At 40.6% G+C, this 19,521-nt stretch overlaps 1 protein-coding gene across 8 annotated transcripts in view; it reads left to right on the top strand.

Annotated features, from left to right (window-relative positions):
- DNM3 (dynamin 3) overlaps positions 1-19,521 on the top strand; it is a 177,770-nt gene that overhangs the window by 105,714 nt on the left and 52,535 nt on the right. For all 8 annotated transcript variants that reach the window (XM_072041611.1, XM_038183206.2, XM_072041609.1 and 5 more), the window contains 2 exons: positions 4,663-4,772; positions 15,945-16,056. In XM_072041611.1, the coding sequence (XP_071897712.1) occupies positions 4,663-4,772; positions 15,945-16,056 (222 nt within the window). The remainder of the gene's footprint in view (positions 1-4,662; positions 4,773-15,944; positions 16,057-19,521) is intronic.

Below are 19,521 nucleotides of genomic sequence, written 5' to 3'. Positions count from 1 at the left end.
CTGTGTGGCTTTCTAAGCAGAGAGAAAAATAAACCGAAATAGAAACTCAGTAGAATGCTCTTGGGTATATTTAAAGTTAGAATATGGTTAACTTTTGGATATTGATTTAAATGCTATAAAAGTTGCTATGAAATGTTCTAAGAGTTTGCATTTCCATCAGATGCCATGGAGTGGGTTATTCTGCACTGGCAGTGAAAGCAGCTCCTGGATGTAAATGGGCCTGAGCCTTTTCTCTTCAAGAGTAAGCAGGCGTATTTCTAGCACACCCCACCAGCATTTCTTGGCACTTTTTTTTCTTCTTTCTTTAATATAGATTGTTTTGGTTCAGCAGAAGAGCCACTACTTCTTGTGTCTGTCTCTAAAATGGGGACAACGATGCAGCCATCCAAAAGAGTACAGCACTACAGGACATCTTCGTTTTGGTCTTAACTTCGTGCCTCTGCTGCTTAACGTCTTTGTCAAGACGTTAACGTCTTTGACAGAGGTGTTTCGTGGATACCTTCATTTGCTATTAGTGTCTTGAGAGCTGTCCTGTCAGTCCAAACGACGTACAGAATAAAACCTCGCTGTAAAACAGCCTTTGCCACACTTTTCCAGCATGGTTTGTGCTTCCAGTTGGGAGCTTGATTGCTTTGGACTTGGATTCCCCACAATTAGTGTCATCAGTTCGGTTTGGGTTGGTGTCGTGACCCCTAGATTGGAAACTGGTGTTCTAAAACTTATTTAAAAGCGGTCAGCAAATTGCCACTTAATTCCCAGTGACGTAAGTGAAAGTGCCATTAGGTCAGCGTTCACCTCAGACGTGCCTCGCAGTCTGAGCACCGTGTGTTTGCCTTGTCCTGCCTCAATTCTGCTTCTGGTCCTCAGGATGTATAACGAGGAGTAGTTTGTCCTGCGTGCTGCTGCTGTGCAGTCCCTGGCCTGAAGGGACAAATGAGAAAACCCTTTTTACTGACGGGAAGATGAGGAAGTGATTGAACCATTTATTTCCCTTGAAGAAATCTGTTTGCCTTACAATTCAGCTAGCTGCAGTTGTGTCCAAGGTTTCTTCTGCTGCTGTTCTGACAGAACCTACAAAGCTCCTAAAGCAGAGGTAGGGGGAAAAAGTAGCTTTACGTTGTCCTCTGGCTGAAAGCAGAATCAAGTTCATTAGATCTGAAGTCCTGGCTGGGCCCGTGCTGGGGGCAGGGAGCCACCTTTGTATTTTTTGCATCCCTTGTGCCATTTTGGACTTCAGCAGTATTTATTTTTAGTATGTTTAAACACTGCAGAAGGGAAGGGGCAGTTGTAATATGGCATATTTACATCATGCTGTCAGTTCCTGGCAGCTTATTTGCCTGTCAGAGAGCAGGAGAGAACTAGGCCATTAAGGATGTGAGTGCTACTTATGCCCACGAGTGGTGAAACATCGTCTCAAGGGTCAGAAGGCCTTCCCCGGCTAGCAGGTTGGTTTGTTTTTCTAAGGTGCATTATGGGGATTTTTTTCATGTCATGGAGACAGGAATGGGCCACGCTACCTCCCACTTTTTCCCTCTGCTCCTCTACGCTGCATAGGAAAGAGAGAAGCGAAGTCTGTGGCCATGAGATCAGCGTGTGCTGGTTTTTCCCTTCATGTCATGCTTAATTTTTCCTCTCATGTCATGCTTAAGTTCTCTGCCCCTTTATAAAAATAAAAATCTATAAATAAAAAAGAACAAATGCTGAGGGGGACAAACTGGACCCACAGCTATGTGCATGTCGTCACTTGTAGAAGTGCGCCTAGCCCCATTCCTCCCAGGCTTCGTACATTCCCCGTTCCTTACGCTGTCAGCTTCTCCGGATGGGAAACATGCACAGATACAGTGCTGGCTGGAGAATTTTTGCCCAGCCATAATGTGATATTAATTGAGCTGAGGCTGAAATGTTGTTGCATTCATCTTGTGTTAAATTAGCTCATGCTCCGTGTGTGTGTATACATATGATTTTTTTCCTCTTTCTTTGGAAAAAATGTTGCTCTGGGTTTCGCTGCCATGCTTGAATGCTTCAGTAATACCTTTCTCCTGGAATTCAGCAATACTTAGGTCTGATCTCTCGTATGTGACACGCTGTCTCTGTTAGGATTTCAAGCCTAGGCACCCTGTGATTTCCCTTTCTTGGAAACTGCGCTGTCTCAGCATGCGGGTAGGAGGCCATGTAAATAAATACCAACCACTTCTTAGCCTTCAGTAGGCATTTCCTTTTTCCTGGTGGCTACAGAAGAAACACTTTCTCACAGTTTGGCACCAAGCGTTTATAAAACTTTCCTGCTTCTGGAATTTTCGTTTAGACAATCAGATTCTTGGTATAGCTTTTTCATTGATTTCTATTTTTACTCATCTGTAGTTGCCCGGTTTATCAGTAAACTGTGTCTGTCAGAATAAGCACTTAGCAGAAACTTCTAAATTTATGGTAAGGGAATAGTAAAGGATTCTAAACAAATTTTCTAATAACGAAAGATTGACTTAAAGAATAAAAATCAAGCTTATCTGGTTTTCTTAGTTACGATGGCATAAATAACATAGACTTTTCTGCCCAAAATGTGTTTTATTATCTGTCCTAAGTGCTTAAAATCAAACCCAAACATTTTATCATGTAGTCCAGCATTCAACTGGAAAATATGATTTGTTTTAATCCAAATGTTAATATGTTTTCAATTTACGTATTAGAATATTTTTTCAAGTGTGGGCCACTTTGTCGGGGCAGCAAAGCAAACGTGTTGTTACCTTTTAAATGCTACCAGTACTATTTAGCACGCAAGTTTATAATATCAAAACAGATCACATCAATCAAAGGCAGTGTTAGAGGACAGTGCATGTCTCCTAATTTTTATCTGTATGTATTTTATCCGTAAGTTCCATATTTTGTTTTATTTACTACTTATTTGTTTAATTTTTTGCTAGTAAAATACTGATTTATTTTGCTTAGTTTTATCTCAGTGGTAATGCTTACTGAATAGTTGACAGTATCCTCTCCTTTCAGTTTGCTGATCTCAAAGGCTCAGAGAGCACATATTCCATGCGAGCAGAATACAGACGTGAGCTCTGTCAAACAGCTGGAGGCTGGCACAGAACTAGACTCCTTCACTGGAATTCTTGGTAGATGGGAGAGTGCAGAATATTCTATATGTGATCTTCTGTGGGCATACTTTCTAGGATGCCTAAGCCAGAGGCAATTTGAAGATAGATCAGATACTTTTTACGTAATACTCCCACACTGGATTTCGTAACTTTTGTATTTAACAAAACAAGACAGTAGAAACCATGCTTTACCAGCATGCCCTTTTGAAATATGCTTTTTCCTCTACTGAGTTCTGTTATAAAGCTGTCTAGGAAAGTGAGCCATTGTTGGACACATCACTATAATATTTTTATAGTTTCACTCTTAGATACATTCTCAGCTAGTTCAGTTTTGCAATCTGCTGAAGCTTAGCCAAGTTAAATTGTTTCTGCCCTCCCAGCACACACATCCCAGTCTAGCTAGAATTTCTTCCAGTTCTTTGCAGTGGAAGTTACTTCTGTGTATTTCTTCTGGAAACAACATGGAAATATGTATTGAGGAAAACGGGTCTTAGCTAGGCTTGGCCCTTTGTCCTTGTCTTAGGACACAATAAAGTGTTATCACAGGCATGTTTCTTACCTGAGTCAACCACATAATGTCCCTGTTTGCAATTCTCCAGCAAGTGCTCTGGATGCTAGACTTCATAGCTAGTTCTAACTATGGCTAAATGGAGGCCAGGCAGTCTTGCTTCATGTTGGCAGGTAAGGGACTGTGAGAGAATCCTCAGCTTTCTTCCTTTTGTGATTTATTTTGGAGTTTTGCTGTGGTTTATCTGTCAGTGTGAGGACATAAAGGAAGTCTAACACACCAGGAACAAGTCATAATCATTGTGCTTTTTTTGTTCTGACCACATAAAGAAGCTTGAGAGTGTTACTAGTCCTTAATTTAGAGTGTCATGAAGCAAGAAACTAAGAAAAGGTGAAACTTGACTGATGAGACTGCTGTAAATTAGAGTTGTGATGCAAATGAGAAAGGAGTTCACAGCAGCAATAGTGAATAGATTATTCCTGCCATGTGGATAAATGAGCTGGTTAGATTGGAGGTCAGTCTTGTTTATGTACAGTATATATAAAACCTTGTTTTTCCTGTGATTTTATATTTTCCACTGGTGAAAAGAAGATTATCCCTGGGATCAGCAAATGCCAGAACAAATGCCAGCACAAAATAAGTGATAACTGATTAATTTCATATCACAGGTTACTCCAGTTGCTACACAGACTTGGTATGAGTGTTCTGTATTGATTAGACTCTATTTAGTTAAATTTTACCCTTTTATTTTTAGAAATCAGAGGAATGAAGAAGAATAAATGTCGATATTTATAAATTTCTGATGGAGTTTTAATTATTATTTTTTATTAGGAAACATTTTAATAGGGTTAATGAAAAACAACTGGAATTGAGGCTTCATTTCTGTTGCAGACGTGTCTATGAGAGATAACCAGACATTTCAGTTTGGGATATTTCCTTATAATAAATGTCCCAAAGGCATTGCTGACTAAACGGAGCATGCTGGTATCAGGCTTCTTTGAGACTTATCACATAGCATTGGTTGGTTTAATCTGTTTTGTTTTGTTTTGTTTTTCCTAGGAAAAAGAGAAGAAGTATATGCTTCCTCTGGACAACCTGAAAGTGCGTGATGTTGAAAAGAGCTTCATGTCTAGCAAACATATCTTCGCGTTGTTTAACACAGAGCAGAGGTAAGAGAATGTGCTGTTCTGCAGATAGTGCTATAAAGGTGCATCTGGCCAAGCATTTTAATAACTGGGAGTGCAGTTCTGGTATTTCCACTGTGTGGAGTGAACAAAGATCTTGATACTTTTGATTTATCTGCTTCCTTGCTGTTGCATAATCATGGGATGAAAGGTTAGTGTCCTCCTAGCCACTCGTGGGGTGAAACAGCTCCATGATTAGTCATCTAGTTTTTCTGTAGGGCTGAATAATCATCTCCTGATCCTATTCTTGTTTTGTTTGGCAATCTCCTAGGCTTACCAAAACATTCATGACTTCTGTACCTTGTGACAAGATTTAACTGGTGTAAATCACAAAAGTGTCATTGCTTTCCACTTTCTCCAGTGGAAAAAAACTTGCTTGCCTGTAATCTTCGGAGTCATTCTATTGTTTGTTTGGGTTTAAATACAGCTGAATGGAGAACAAATGAAATTCCTCTGCCTCTCTAATTCACAAGAATCTTTGCTTTGTAGTGTTTTGACTCACCCTTTTTTTCCAGACTCCGTCCGCCGATTTAAGTGGTTTGGGCACTCTGTGGAAGCCTGCTGAGGGGGCACAGCTAATTCAGATAACTGTACACAAATAAGTCAAGAAAACATGAGAACAGGCAAACAAACAAACAGAAAATACGGTGACACGTATTTTCATTGATTTATTACTGAGGAAAAGAGTTACATTTGCAGCTAGCTTGGTGGAATTCCGTTTCAGCAGATGAGGTGCAAGTTCTAGAAAGTATTTTTCAGGGAAATAAGTAAAATCACCTCTATTGGTAACATGAATCGATGCCATTGTTCTCCTCTTCTTGTCTGCTAAGTCCCTTCACACCCACTCCCCCCCTCAATCACCAAAGCAAGGCAATCCAGTCAGATGTTGCACAAGTTGATGAGGGCTGGATGTGGCTCCCTGCAGAGCCAGCTGTTGTTGCTCCCGAACTGGCCAGAAATAGTCCTTTCAGAAGCAAAGAATGCCCCTCCCTCCTGCACAGTAAAAGCAAAGGACAGGGCTTCTGGGCTGTCAAGTTTCTGCTGGCTCCAGAAACATGAGGACGCAACGTGAGTCTCACTCTGAACTGCCCCGTGAAGGCTTTGCCTACATCTGCTGACATCTCAGCTAACCCACATGTGGACATTGTCTGCCAGAGAAATGCCCTTTGAAAGTATGTCTCTCAAATACTTGCTGGGAATAAGATTTCAAACACTTGACCACTTGTATTTCTGGAGCACAGAAAAACACTTGGAAAAACTGTTCATGTTTTGAAAAAGCTTATATGATCTTCAGATGCTGGAAAATAATGTAATTCAAGCTATTCTGCTATAGATACTCGTGAATCATCCCGCTATTGCATTTACTTCAGTCAAGAAAGATAACTTTGTCCTGGTGTTATAATCTGTTAATTATAGCTTGATATTTCTCCTTAGTTTGGTTAACGTTCAAATGCTTTCATCATCTTAAATATTAATCGCCGAACTGCTGTGAAAATCCAAGAGAAGCATTCATTTCCATTGGCAAATTTGGGATTTGGGGTGTTATATAGCTGCACTTTTGCTTTTTCTCCAGATCTTCATACTCACTGGACAGCAAGGATTTCAAAGTCAGATGTCTAAAATGTTTGCCATGTCTGCAATAACCCCGCCCGTTCGGGCTGTGAGCAGACCTTAAAGCGTCTGCAAGCTGCTCTAAAAACATCCTTCTATCTATATGGGCATGTTAAGACATGACAGCACAGTGATAAGATGACAAAATAACTGCCGTGGGAGAGGCTGTTGATGAGGACAGTCCTCCAGCTTGAAAGGAGGCAGAATTTGTTCTTGAAGAAGCGTTTATTGTTCTCATTACAACGGCAATCCCTCCGTTACTGTGAAACAGATGATTTTCTATTTTTCAAGATTTGCCTTCTTGCATAAACCGATGAAAAGAAGCTTAGTATCACTTTGCTTTCCCTGTCTCCCAAATTCATAGTTTGTGTCAGCAGAAGCAGGGATCTGTAAGGTCCCTTCCAACCCAAACCACTCTGATTCTCTGATACTGCAACTGGAGTGAAATGATCAACCCTCAGCTGGGGACTTGTGTGCCCTTTCCCCCTTTCCTAGGGAAACTGAAACATGGAAATGGTAAAAATCTGTTGAAGTAAGGAGCCTCGTCGTATTATTTTCTGCTGATGTATTGATCTGATTTCTGAATATGTAGGGGACTAAATATTGTCTGCTTTTCCAAAATTCATGTAGTAACTTAGTTTCTAGTTCCTTTTGAAAACCTAGTAATTGGGACAGAAAGCAGCTTTCTCTTTCGGAGTTTACTGACGGAGGGTTCTGGCTATGGAAATTTTTTACTAGTTAAGACGTAGGTCATTAAAGAACAAAGGCAAAATCATCTGCTCTGGCTTGATTGACAATAGCATGGAGATTATTCTCTATCTCTTTTTTCTGTAATCTATAGGGATTTTTTTTCTTTGACTGTGCAAACTTTCTTAGTGTTCAATTAAAATATTTTAATTTTCAAGCAAAGTCTCTGTCGGAGAAGAACTTTAATCAGCTTGTTCTCATTTTCATTCCCAGCCCCTCACTGCATAGGTATTTGCTGCAGCCATATGTTTCTGATACTGTACATTTCAATAGTTTCCTGGATTATGCACTGCATTTTTTCCATTTATGAAAACCTTTCCAGTTCTGAAATACAGTTACCAGGAAAATCCTCATTTCACTGCATAGAAGGAAAAACCATCTTGAGTCAGGAGGCTTGGGGATAGAGGCAAAAGGAAACTAACAGTATCTGTCATTTTGATTTACTGCAGAAGTCAACAGTTCTCTGACAGGAATCAAATGTGACTTGGTAATGTATAGTAAATGGAGACTGTGATGATTGATTTCACAGTGAAGATAAATTCTCATGAAACGAACGTAATTGCACGGCTATGAAAACCCTCCATTGTGAAATAATTAAATTATTTTCCTGTTACTTTCTAATTAAAATATTAAAAAAAAAAAAAAAAAAGAAAAAGGAAAAGGGGGGATAAAAAGGAGAAACTTTGGTGTGAAATAAATACAGTATTGCTTAAAGAGTGGGGATGTGGTGGGGAGGGGTGGTTTAGAGTTTTGTTTTTTTGGCAAACTTAATTTATTTAAAATTGTTGAGTGGGTCTGTGTACTTATTTTATAGACACCAAGAAAGACCTTTGGAGATGGACTCCTCTAGTTCATTTACCATACCAGCACTGGGTATTAAAGCCAAGCACGTTAGAGCAAGTGCCCTTTGACTCCTTATTTGTTTTTGGCAGTGTCCATCTATGTGAATCTGCCCCTAAGCAACTGCAGTTGAGCTGCAGGGTGAGGCAGTATGTGTCTAAACCGAAGTCTGTCAAGAAAGTGAGTTCTCCTTTGTGCTGACCATCCTTTTCTCTTCCCTTTCTATCTCCACAATAAGCTGCTGGCAAGTCATTTAGACTGGAAAAGAGATCAAATGTAGTCGAAGTATTTGAAAATAACCATACTGTAGAAAAATTCTAATGCATGTGTGTTTTTTTATTTGTTTTGGTTTTCTGCTCGCTCTTGTGAGAAGCGGAGTGATAGGAAGTACAATCATCCTTTTCAGAGCATGATTTTGAACAATTTTGTGAAGGGCTTGAATCCTGGCCGTTCCTCTCTGTGCAGTAAGGATGCTGCCCTTGAGTACTGCCCAGTATTCCCAGAGGGCTGGAGCACCACTGCAGGAACCCAAGGACCGGAGCCAGCTCTTGAGACTCGTGCGAACACAAGACAGTTGGAGATTTTTCCCTGGTGGTGTGAGGAGATGAAGGGTGGCAGAATTTGTAGATGTAGCTGCTGATGGACTTTGCTAAGCAGAGCTAAGAATGGAGGGGAGAGGATTTTGTTGGCACATGCTTACGTACAGTAGGTTCACCTTTTGTGTCAGAACTGATGGATGTGTGAGACTCTTGTGCAGAGTTCAAGAACAAACAAATCAAATTCTTCCCATCCTAGGAAATTTACTTTGCTTTTAGTATTTCCTTTTGCCTGTTCCTCATGTATTTCCCATAAAAAAATCCAGTGATTGGCACTTTTTCTTTTAGGTAAATACTATGGTTTGGGACAAGAACTGTAGTCTTAAATGTGCCTCCCTTTAGGATCTGTGTAATGGTTGCTTATCAGTAGCCTTTCTTATGCAGGAAGCTCTGTTCAAGAAGATGGCATCAAGTCTCCTTGCTCTTCTACTTCTCTGCCCTGCCAGGATGCAGATGAAACAGAATAACCATGTTACCTTCCTCTCCTCTGTGGTTCAGTATCCTAGTAGGATGTGAGGAATGAATTCAAAGCACAAAACCATTCCTCTGTTTGTCTTCACAAGAACAGGTCCCTGAAAATGAAACGCTCCTCAACAATTGTGAAGCAGTGTGACAGCTGCCATCCCTGCGTGAGAGCTGACTGTCGGGGCAGGCTTATTGGACAAACAGATCACTAATCTCAAAAACAGATGGATGCCAAGGGGCAAAGCCATCAAAAGAAAGCTTTGAGGGCACCCAATAGGACTGAAGATATAGCTGCCAGATGATAAATTTTAGCTACTGGCTCCCAAGCACACAGTGTCCGGAATCATACAGCCCAAGAAACTGCATTGTCTGCTAGGACCCAGGAAAGTACACTATGTCTACCGAGTGAGAGGTACGACTATTTATTTTGGGTACCTGTTGTTGGCTGAATGTTGCCCTAGAAGGGGATGATGGAGCATAAGTCTTCCCTGGGACACCAAGTGCATTAGAAATTTAAGTACAGATTTTCTTCTTACAGACAACAACTGGTTAACTGCTATGTGTCTATAAGGGAAATTGGGAAGGAGCCAAAATAAAGGGAACTAGTGAAAGGAGACCGGGTCAGGGAGGTGTTGGATGGAAGCCAGGCTAAAGAAGAAAGCCTAAGACGAGATGTATGTTAGTTACTGTTTTTGAATTGCTAAGAAAGCTAAGCCCCAGGAAGAGCTAGACTGTGAGCTAGTCACAGCCCTCTCTGTTAGAAATGGAAGAAAGAGAATCTAGTTAAGTAAAAAAAAACCAAGCTACACAAATGAAATCAAGAAAAAAGCTGCTGAGGTTTGTAAACAAGCTATAAGAGCTGGGGAGTACGATATTTAAGAGTAGGAGAAATGCACAAATCCAAACAAGAACTAGCCCTTGTGCCCCCAACTCTATTCCATTCAAAGTAAAATGAAATAAAATCCGGAATATTTCATTCTTGTCATTATTGAGAAGAATTCTTTGTATGATAAATAAAACAGGATGGTAGATAGGTGGTGCAAGTATTGAGGTCTAAAATTGGCATTACAGAGCAAAGGGTGGTGCTCAGGCAAAGAAACCGCAATGCCAAACCCGTATCTTAAATCTGGGGTGATACCTTAAGAAAATTCCCAAAGAGACTGAAACGTCTGTGACATCTGAAACATCAGTGACACCTACCAGAGAGACAAGTGGTGTAAGCATGGATCAAGTCATGGTAAAGGTGATTCAGCTTGCAGGACAACTCCTTGCTGGCTCACTGTGACCCCAAAAGGCCACCAAGGCCACCGCTGCCACATGCGCTGGAGCCGTGGACGTGCTCCCTCTGTGCATGGCGAGGCTCTGACAGCTGGGAGCAGCTTTTGTGTCTGTGTGGCCCGCAGGGCAGGTTCCAAAACAGGCTTCCATCCCCTACCACAAAAATGATCAAACCTTCTTCTCTAGGGAGTTACGGAATATTTTTGTGCCAGTTACTGCAGCTTTTGGCCTATGTGCTGTTAGTTTTGGCTGCATTTCTGTTCTGGATTACATATAGAACTTCAGAAATTCCATTGTCCGGGGTTGGCTATATGCTAGGCAGCATCTCTTCTGTTAATTTTCACCTTAAACTTGTTTGTGTGTGTATTTGTGTGTGCAAACTTGAAAACATCCCTATACTTCTGGGAGACCGCTTACATGAGTTAACGGCAAAAACCTTAAGTGCTGCTGTTTCATGGCATTGTCTCCGAGATGGTCTCTCTGGCTTTTCTGGATATTAAGAAAAAAGTCTTCGGAGACTTGTGTAATTAATTTTAATTAACATTCACATTGGACTGATCTGAAATGGCACGCCTTGATAGAAAATGTTAGTCATTGCTGTTAACTCATAGCAGATGGCCAGTTTGGGTTCTTTAAAATATACGATTTACAGAGCCTCCAGTAGAGCTCTCTCACAAGAAAAATAGCGCATACAGGCAGACCTGCTGCTGCAGAATTACAGGTGGCTACATGGTACGCTGACTCAGGTTAGACAAGCAGAGGGTATCAAGTGGAGCTGCCCATTAAAAAAGCAGAAGATACACAGTGGAGTTTCATTCGGGGTTATCTTTCTCAATTGTGCACGTATATTTGCAGTGCCTGGATTTTGTCATTTTCTCCATTTTTCGCTTTAGGTGACTAATTACCAAGCCCATATTCTGTGTGATTTAATTTTCAATCAAATCAAAGCTAAGTAAGAACTGAATCTTCTGCATTTGTTGTGGAATAAAATTGGGCCAATTTGCATTTGGTTCCAGATTTGGTGTTCATTTTAATTTGGCATGCGTCCTAATAAAAGATCAGACGCTCACCAAAAAAGGATTTTGGGTGATGAGCACAATTGTTTGTAATCCCCGTGAAGGCAGATAGTGATGTGTCTTTCAGTCTGTGAGTAGTGTTGCTCACCTCAGTGTCACCATTTAAGTTCAATGTGTTTTGTGTTCTTCGCAGGATTAAAGTTAAATTGGCTTAAAGGCACCACTCTAAAAAAACAATAATATTCTTGCTCTCTAATTGCAGTTCTGTCTCCTCCTATATATTGGCAGGTTTAGGGGCATCTGCATTAAATCTTGGTTTGTTTTCTCTCTCTCTCTCAAAAAAAAAAAAAAATATATATATATATATAAATAAATATGTATATATAATAATAATAACCTGTACATAATAATATAGCTTTGTCTACTGAAATATTCCAGATCCAACCCAATCTAAAAGCTATGTATATGTGGATATGTGTTAATTTATGTGCATGTATATCAACTGGATTTGTGATGTATATGCAGTAATTGCCTTTAAATTTTTTCCAGGTTTGTTGAAGCTAAATACTTAATCTTACCTTCGTATTGAGAAGTTACAAAAGCTATTTTATGTCTTGAGGTGTAGCACTTGTTCACACAGCAAACAGTTTTGATGTGCAGTCACTGCAGGGGGAAACCAGCAGGTGTTGAGTCCACTGTAGCAGACATCCAGAAAGTTCTTTGTGATATCCACTTTGCAGTAATTCCCCTGTTGGTCCTGGATCCTACAGCTTTGCTTTTACATACACAATTGAGCTTTCCCTATGCAGCATTGACAAGCCAGGGTCTGGGACTAGTGGGACAGGAATCTCAGTAACTCACCACGGGGCTCAGTGTTAAGTCTCATCTGGCACTCCTGTTCCTTTGTGGATGCTTTCAGATACCTTATTCTGTTACAGCTTGTTCTTTAGGATTATTCTGTGATGGGAGGGGTTAAAGAAGTAGCTATGCACAATGTAAAGGCCGTTTCTGCATTAGATACTTTGCTTTGGACCCTGAAATCTATGGGGGAAAGGAATTCAGAATGCTAGAAACAAAGATAATGGTAAAGTGAAGTTGTACAGCTGGGTGTCTGCTGGGCTCTCAGGTAATGGGTCTCTAGACTCTGGTCTAGAGAAGACGTGTTCCGAGGAGGGAACCATCCCAGAATCAGAAATGACATTTTTAGTCCACTTGATTGCTCATCACCGTGAGCAATTCTGTTTTGATTTTTCTAGAACGCACATCTTGAGGCCTGTGTATTTAGGCTACAGCAAAACCTGCAGACAACAAGTGGTAATCTTCTGTATTTTCCACTCTTGGAGGGGGAAGTATTTTAATCTCTAGTAAGGCAGCTATAGGTTTATTTTCATGTACCGTACAGGATATTCAATTACAACGATGAGACTCCACAGGAGGAAGCCACATAGGTAGGTGTGGTACATGCATGTAGCTTTGCACACAGCTCCCCTGTTTGTCTGCTCACATTTAAAAATGTTAAATATCCAAGGGAAATGTGGCATGCAGATTGCACGACGAGGCATATTCCCATTTATTGTATCTGTTTTCTTTCTTCAGTCCCTGAGCTTTAAAGTCTCCTGAATTTCAACAGGGCTTGTATAGCTGCGAGTTCTTTTTTGCTTCTTGGTATCCTGTATTATATCACTCTTGCAAAAGTATGTGGCTGCTGTAGAGATGACAATGGGAGTGTGACCTCACTGTTCCATATGGAGTAAGTAGGTGAGGGCTGAGTAGTAACTGTTCCCCTGCGCTGCTATCTTCAACAGCTTTAAAAAGTAGAAGGCAGAACAAAACAGAAAAGTTGAGTTGTTTTCAAGAACGTTTTTACAGCTTTCCATGAGATGCCAATGGCTTCCTAATGAGTAAAACATGTTAATGCGCTTTTTGTAAGATTCCACTAGTAACAGAAAAAGGACAAACTCTCTTCAGGAGTTGCTTTGGCTTTTTTTCCTTTGAAAAGTTCCTGTGCCTGTCAGCCTTTCTGGAAGAAAGAAAGGCAAAGGAAGTCTAGTAGCAAGGGAAGCTGCTCTGGGAGGCACACATCCATCTACCTGCCCTAACGCAAGCTTCCTTGGGAGCTCCAGCTCAGAGCGGATGCTGTTTAGCTCCTCATTTATGCTGCGAAGCTGAAACCTGTGTTGCTTTGTGATGGTTGCAGAGCTCTCAGACACTGCAGGGAGAGAGGCTTAGGAGGGCTGGAGACATTGAGCAGCGTGGTCATCAAGTGCCCCTAGACCAAGGAAAGCTCCTGATATACATGGAGACAGGAATGCAGGGCTGCCAGCTCTCCTGTGTTGGAAGTGGCCAGCTGAAATCCCGTCTCACACAGCTACGCTGGCTGTAGCAAGTTACAAAATGCCAAGAAGTTTGATACATAACACAATAATTCTGAAAAAATGTTGTCACAAGCTGGTGTCAAGTTGTTTTGCTCTCGCAGATAAGTATTTTTGGAACTTCCCTATCACAATGTTTTATGGCTTTTATGTGCTCTATTGTTATTTTTAGTCATCTTTTCAGAGGCTACCCTTTTGCCATTTCAGCTTCCCTTTCCTTCAGAGTTATAGCAGCTTAGTTAACTTAGCCAAAAAACTTATCTCAGTAAGAGTTTCTTCTAACGATAAATTAAGCTTTTTTTTTTTCTTTTTTTTTTCTGGCGATTTCATTTTGCTCCTCTTTTTGTTTTCATCAAGTCCCTTCTTTTATGCAGTAAATGTTGACTCAGAGCTCCACAATATTTTAAATCGATTAAAATTCAAGTGTTTTGTCATCGATTCAAGATAACAGCACCTGAAGAGGTTGTCCAGGTCCCCCTTTGCTTTAACGCATGATTATTGTGTTTGGAGTCAGAGGAGAAGGTTTAATTTTAAATTTCTAATCAATAGAAAATCCATAGTGTTTTTAATCATTCATTCTGCCAGTGGCTTTGCCTAAGCTATGGGATGTGATTTGTGCTCTGGTTCCTCCTGGCAGGAAACACAGCTGTGCTGCCCTGCATGGCACTGAAACGTGCCCAGGGGACATCTCCAGCCTGGATGCTCAGGGAATGGTGCAGGGCTTTGTGCTGAGCACACCTGCCTGCCTGCTCGGGTGCAGCCATTGCATTGTGAGAGTTGTCACTGATGTCAGGAAATCCCAGTGTGTCCATTAGTGCTTGTAGGTTTAAATGCCATCTGTATTTCCCTGTATTTGCAGGTGGGTGTGCTCTGGTTACCATACTGTGGTTTCACGACTGTTAATTTTGTGTGTAGCTGTGATGGTGTCTTCATGCTCAAACATGAACTCCTACCATTCAATAATTTTTTTTCTACGCATGTTTTTCTTGAGAGTGCCCCTAAAAAGCAGGGCTAGGAGCTGTCTGGTGCTACTGGTAGTAGGGGAGAAGAAATTCTGTGAAGAAATTCAGTAACTACATCAAGTCAGGTGTATTACAGAAGCATGAAGATGAAATCCCACCAGACCCTGAATGCTACAGAAATATATTTAGGCAGTGATGCTAATAACTTTATCTCCTGGGTCTATAGGGTATTCACACTTTTTTCTCAAAATACATGGCACAAATCACCACTTCAATTGCATAATGAAACTAAAGAACCGCTGGTTGTTGCTGGTTTTGAAGGTTAAGTAACCTCTATCAACATCTCTTTCCACCCTCAACTTTCTCTTCTCCATAGCTTGCTACGGAAAGAAAACAGTCTTGTTGCAATGGAAGATTGATTCTTGTGCAGCTTTTAAGATCTAGCAAAATGTGGTTTCATAACCTTTGTCAGCTAAGCTTGTGGCCTTTCCTAAAAAGACTGTTGGCTGACAAATTTATAGCAATCTGGTCTGTATATAGACTATGAATTCGGAAACTAATGGCTAAACCGTAAGGGGAAAATCTGTTCTGTTTATTGGAGAATTTACAAGTACCACCTTCCTACATATTCTGTATTTTTCCTTCTTTCTCTTTTCTTCCATTAAGTGATTCCCTATTCATAATGCTTATATTTATCTAATTCTATTAATGACTTGCAATAGGTATTATTTAAACATGTCCCAGTTTTCTTACTGCTATGGCAGACATGAGAGGGGTTTAAAAAAATGTCTAAATGTCATTGTTTTCTTTCCCCTTTTACCGATGATGTCTAACAGCTAAAAAGGGTCCTCTGAAAGGACCTAACTTGGGAAAAAGTGGCATCCTTAATTGTTCTGATACTCGTTGGTTACAGCAGCAATTGGTGACAAGACGCGTAGTTCTGTTGGCATGTCTTATGTGTTTGTCCTCTGCATCACAACAGTCTTTCTTTTCCTAAATGGACCTTATTTTGGAAAAAGCTGGAAAATTGATTTTAAGTAATTTCACGGTACTTTCAGATGATTATTATTTCCAGAACTGTGCTGTAGCTTTCTAAGATATTTTTAAGTACTCCATGTAATTATTCAACAAGCACCTGTCTCATAAACTCTGTTGTCCAAAACAATTACCAAGTCATTTCTGATCCCAAAGGATTTTTAATTTAAAATGCTGTGTGCATGATACAGACTTGTAAAATTCTCATTTTACAATGTGGTGCTCTTTGTTCTAGGAATGTTTACAAGGATTACCGTTTCCTTGAACTAGCCTGTGACTCCCAAGAGGAGGTGGATAGCTGGAAGGCATCTCTGCTACGAGCCGGTGTCTATCCTGATAAATCCTCAGTAAGTTAAACAGCTCACTAGTTTTCCAGTAGCTGCTCTGTTTGAGTCAGAAAAACAATCATATCATCTGGGAAAACACAGTGTCTGCAGATTTCTCAAGAAATTGTAGCCTTTTCACTGAACTCTTATGTGGTAACTTTTAAATATAATGAAATACCTTAAGAACAATTTGTGTGTCAAACCTCAATATAAAAAAATTCCAAAATGTTATTCATTGGAACTGCGTAGTAAAAGCGTTGAGCAAATCGGATTTTTCTGAGCTTCACTGTTTCTATGAATGTCTTCTAAGGTAAAGAAGTTTATTCCTGCAAGCTCTGTATTACAGAACTGACAGAGGCATTCCAGGCAATCATGTATATTTATTTTACTGATTCACTGCATGTTTTTGTGTATGAAACACATGCTAAACCTTTCCAAAGACTGTTTTACTCTGCTAATCATGTGAAGCAAATTGAACAGGAAATAGTCTTTAAAAAAAAAAAAAAAAGAAAAACACAAAACCAAAAACCACCTCTATTAATTACACAGAAAAGACAGAAAGTTGGGAAATGGACTATGCCCAACTATCATTTCATATTTCTTGGATTTCGTCATTTTTGTGTTTGCTCGTTTATATAAGCCTGGGAGGAGTTGGCGCTGTTCCTGAGGCCCAGCTTCCTCAAATGCCCATATAGCCGAGGCCATAGCAATATGGACTACAGCACCAGACCCAGATCTTGATGTTGAATAGCAGAGCTGCTTGAAGACCATTCAGACTCCAGCTACTCCATTTTATGGATAAGGTTTCCATTTTGAAAGGCCATTGCTGTTCATGATAGATCTGCAGTAAACACGTCTTTTTCTCCAAGTTCTGGAACTCCCAGGGGATTCAATCAGTGTGTAAGGGGGGTTCCTCATTTTTGGATTTCTTTGAAATAATTTTGAGCTTTGTGCTTGAGTGGTTTGAGATGAATTTTTTCTTCAGTGCTTTTCTCTATTGCTGTTCACCTCAGCTTTAATACTGAGTGAAGGTTTGAGGAGATGTATCCAGAGAGAAGGCTGACTTTAGCCAAAAATATGTCAGTTGAGCTTTTGAACGTTTCCCCAATACATGGTTCACCTTTTTTTCAGTAAGTCCACTGGGTACCTTCAGGGGAAGATCTAGTCTGGGAAATGATGTTTTGATTTTGATGGAATTTTTTCCTGTTCCTGCTTGTTTCCTATGGAAAGACTGGGTCCCCTGAGCCCAGGCTGCTGCGATGTCTTCCATCTTCTTTGTCTCTCTCTTCCTCATACTTCCCTTGTACTTGTGATACCTCCATGGTTTCCAGTATAATTCTGCAGAATTCTGCTATTTATGCACCAAAGCAACTCTCAGCTTCCTCTCTTCATACCAAGTTTTAAGGCTACCAAAAAAAGCTAAATCAGAGAATCCTTGAACTGCTGGCTTCTCCAGTTACTGTAGGAATGAACAGTGAGGATGATAATGATGATAATTAAATAGGTGTCCTGCTCAATTTACATTTCACCTATCAAATCTCTCAGGTTTTACCTTTTTTAAATACATGAATGTATTTTTGATGACTCTTCAGTATGTTGCCTGTCCCAGTAGATCTGTTCTTAGACAAGACCATCAGAAGTCATTTTAGAAGGTTTAGTTATGAGAGGTTATCTAATTTTTTGCTAAGATCAAAATACTGCATTTTGTTTTCCTGCTCAGGTTATGATGTCAAAAAAGCTGATTTAATCTTGTGTTCTGTGACATATTTGTCACATATCTGATGCTTTATCAATTAAAAAAAGGGCACACTAGTTGGGTTTCTAAACTTCTGTCCTCTTGACCCTTTCTCCCTAAAATATTTTATACTCAAAGTAAGTTTTCTGAATAACTCTCATTGTTTTTGTTTAAAGTTAGTTTGTCAAAGCACTCTTAGATACAAGACAAAAGTCTTCTTTGAAAGACAAAAGCAGGGGGGAGTCAGAATTCAGTTCTTCTCTGAGCCAGAGTTATCTTTACATCAGAAAAAGAGTGACTAGCATTGTTCCAAAACCCTATAGTTTGAAATGCATCCAGTAGTCTATTAAGCTGTGCAGGAAAGATCCCTCATCCTGCTCCAGTCTGGCAAAGTATTTTGTTCCTACAGGACTCTAGGTCCAAACGCACGCTGAAAGTCTGCTCTTAACGTTCTGAGTTTTGTAAAGCAAAAGCTCCAAGGCCCAGGGTACCTTGGAAACTTCATCCAAACTTTTCATTAAAATCATATGCCTGCTCCTCAGTTCCCCATCTTCCCCTGACGATATAAAATAGTTTTAGAGACACCCACCAGTCTTTTATTCTCCTTCGAAGATTTAGAGACCCCGTTTTCATCTAAGAGGCGCTGCCAGGAAATGGCAGCAACTTGTGTTTGCTGCAGTCCTTCCCCGCAGCTTTGCAATCCCAGCGTTAAAAAGGCACAGAGGGACCCCAGCCCCTTCCCGGCTGACCTCCTCGCTCTTTTTCCCGTGTGAGTTACAGCTGGTAACTCCGACTCTCCAAGGCTTTGGCACCCGAAGTAGAAAAATTGCTGCTTAGAAATGAAAAAGAGATTAATAGTGCTGTAAACCTGGAGGACTGCAGTGGCGAAGCTGGCCTGCTTTCTGTAACTGCCAGAGCAGCGTGCACAGCCCGGAGCCTGAAGGGAAGCTGTGTGCTTTCATTACCAGCTCCGCCGCTCGTGTGCGGGAGCGCCGATAGAAAACCCGACGCGCTCGCCCCTAGTTGGGTTCCTTCTGCGGTGGCAGGAAAAGTAGGAATTTGTCACCAAATTAGAGAGATTTGTTCTGAATTCTCACCAGGAAGAAATCTCTCAGCTAAGAATATTCCTTTTCCTCTTGTTTTTCTAGTAGTGCTACTTAAAAGTGTCTGATGACAGTGGTAATGGGGCTCAGGCCATGCGGCCACTAATAGGAATTCCCCAGTACTAATGTGATGCTGTAAGCTAAGTCTAAGATTGACTTTTATTTTTCTCTTTGTGCCTAAACAAAACTCATTAAAATATTAAAAATTACAGGCAAATATTCTCCCATTCCCCCATTTCCTTGCTTCCTTCTGCCTGCCTTCCTTGCCCTTCTGCACACAGAGACGCGTGCTCACACTCATGTGCTGCACTCCTATGTTCACTCTCTTGTGAACTTATCTTTAATCACCCCTCCAAGTTTCTCTGTGAGTCCCCGAATTCTTTTGCACTTTGCCAAGTCACCACTTTCCCCCAGGAGATTTGCTTTTGTCAGGACGTGGGCTTTGACAGCCACCCGGATAGCAATGAATCAGTGTTTTTATTTTTCCAAGCCATATGCAAGTCAGCTTGCTTGATATAAATCACACTGTGGCCAATTCACTTTGAAACGGGATATCCATTTACCAGCTGACTTTACTGCTGGCTTTCTCTATGGATGCATCCAAACCTCCTTTTTGAAAAAATGACTACAACTTTGTGACTAACCTTT

Source organism: Anas platyrhynchos, chromosome 8 (assembly GCF_047663525.1).
Source record: "Anas platyrhynchos isolate ZD024472 breed Pekin duck chromosome 8, IASCAAS_PekinDuck_T2T, whole genome shotgun sequence".
NCBI classification, from domain to species: Eukaryota; Metazoa; Chordata; class Aves; order Anseriformes; family Anatidae; genus Anas; species Anas platyrhynchos.
Note: the sequence above shows the minus strand (reverse complement) of the source record. Positions and strands in the feature narration are given on the sequence as shown.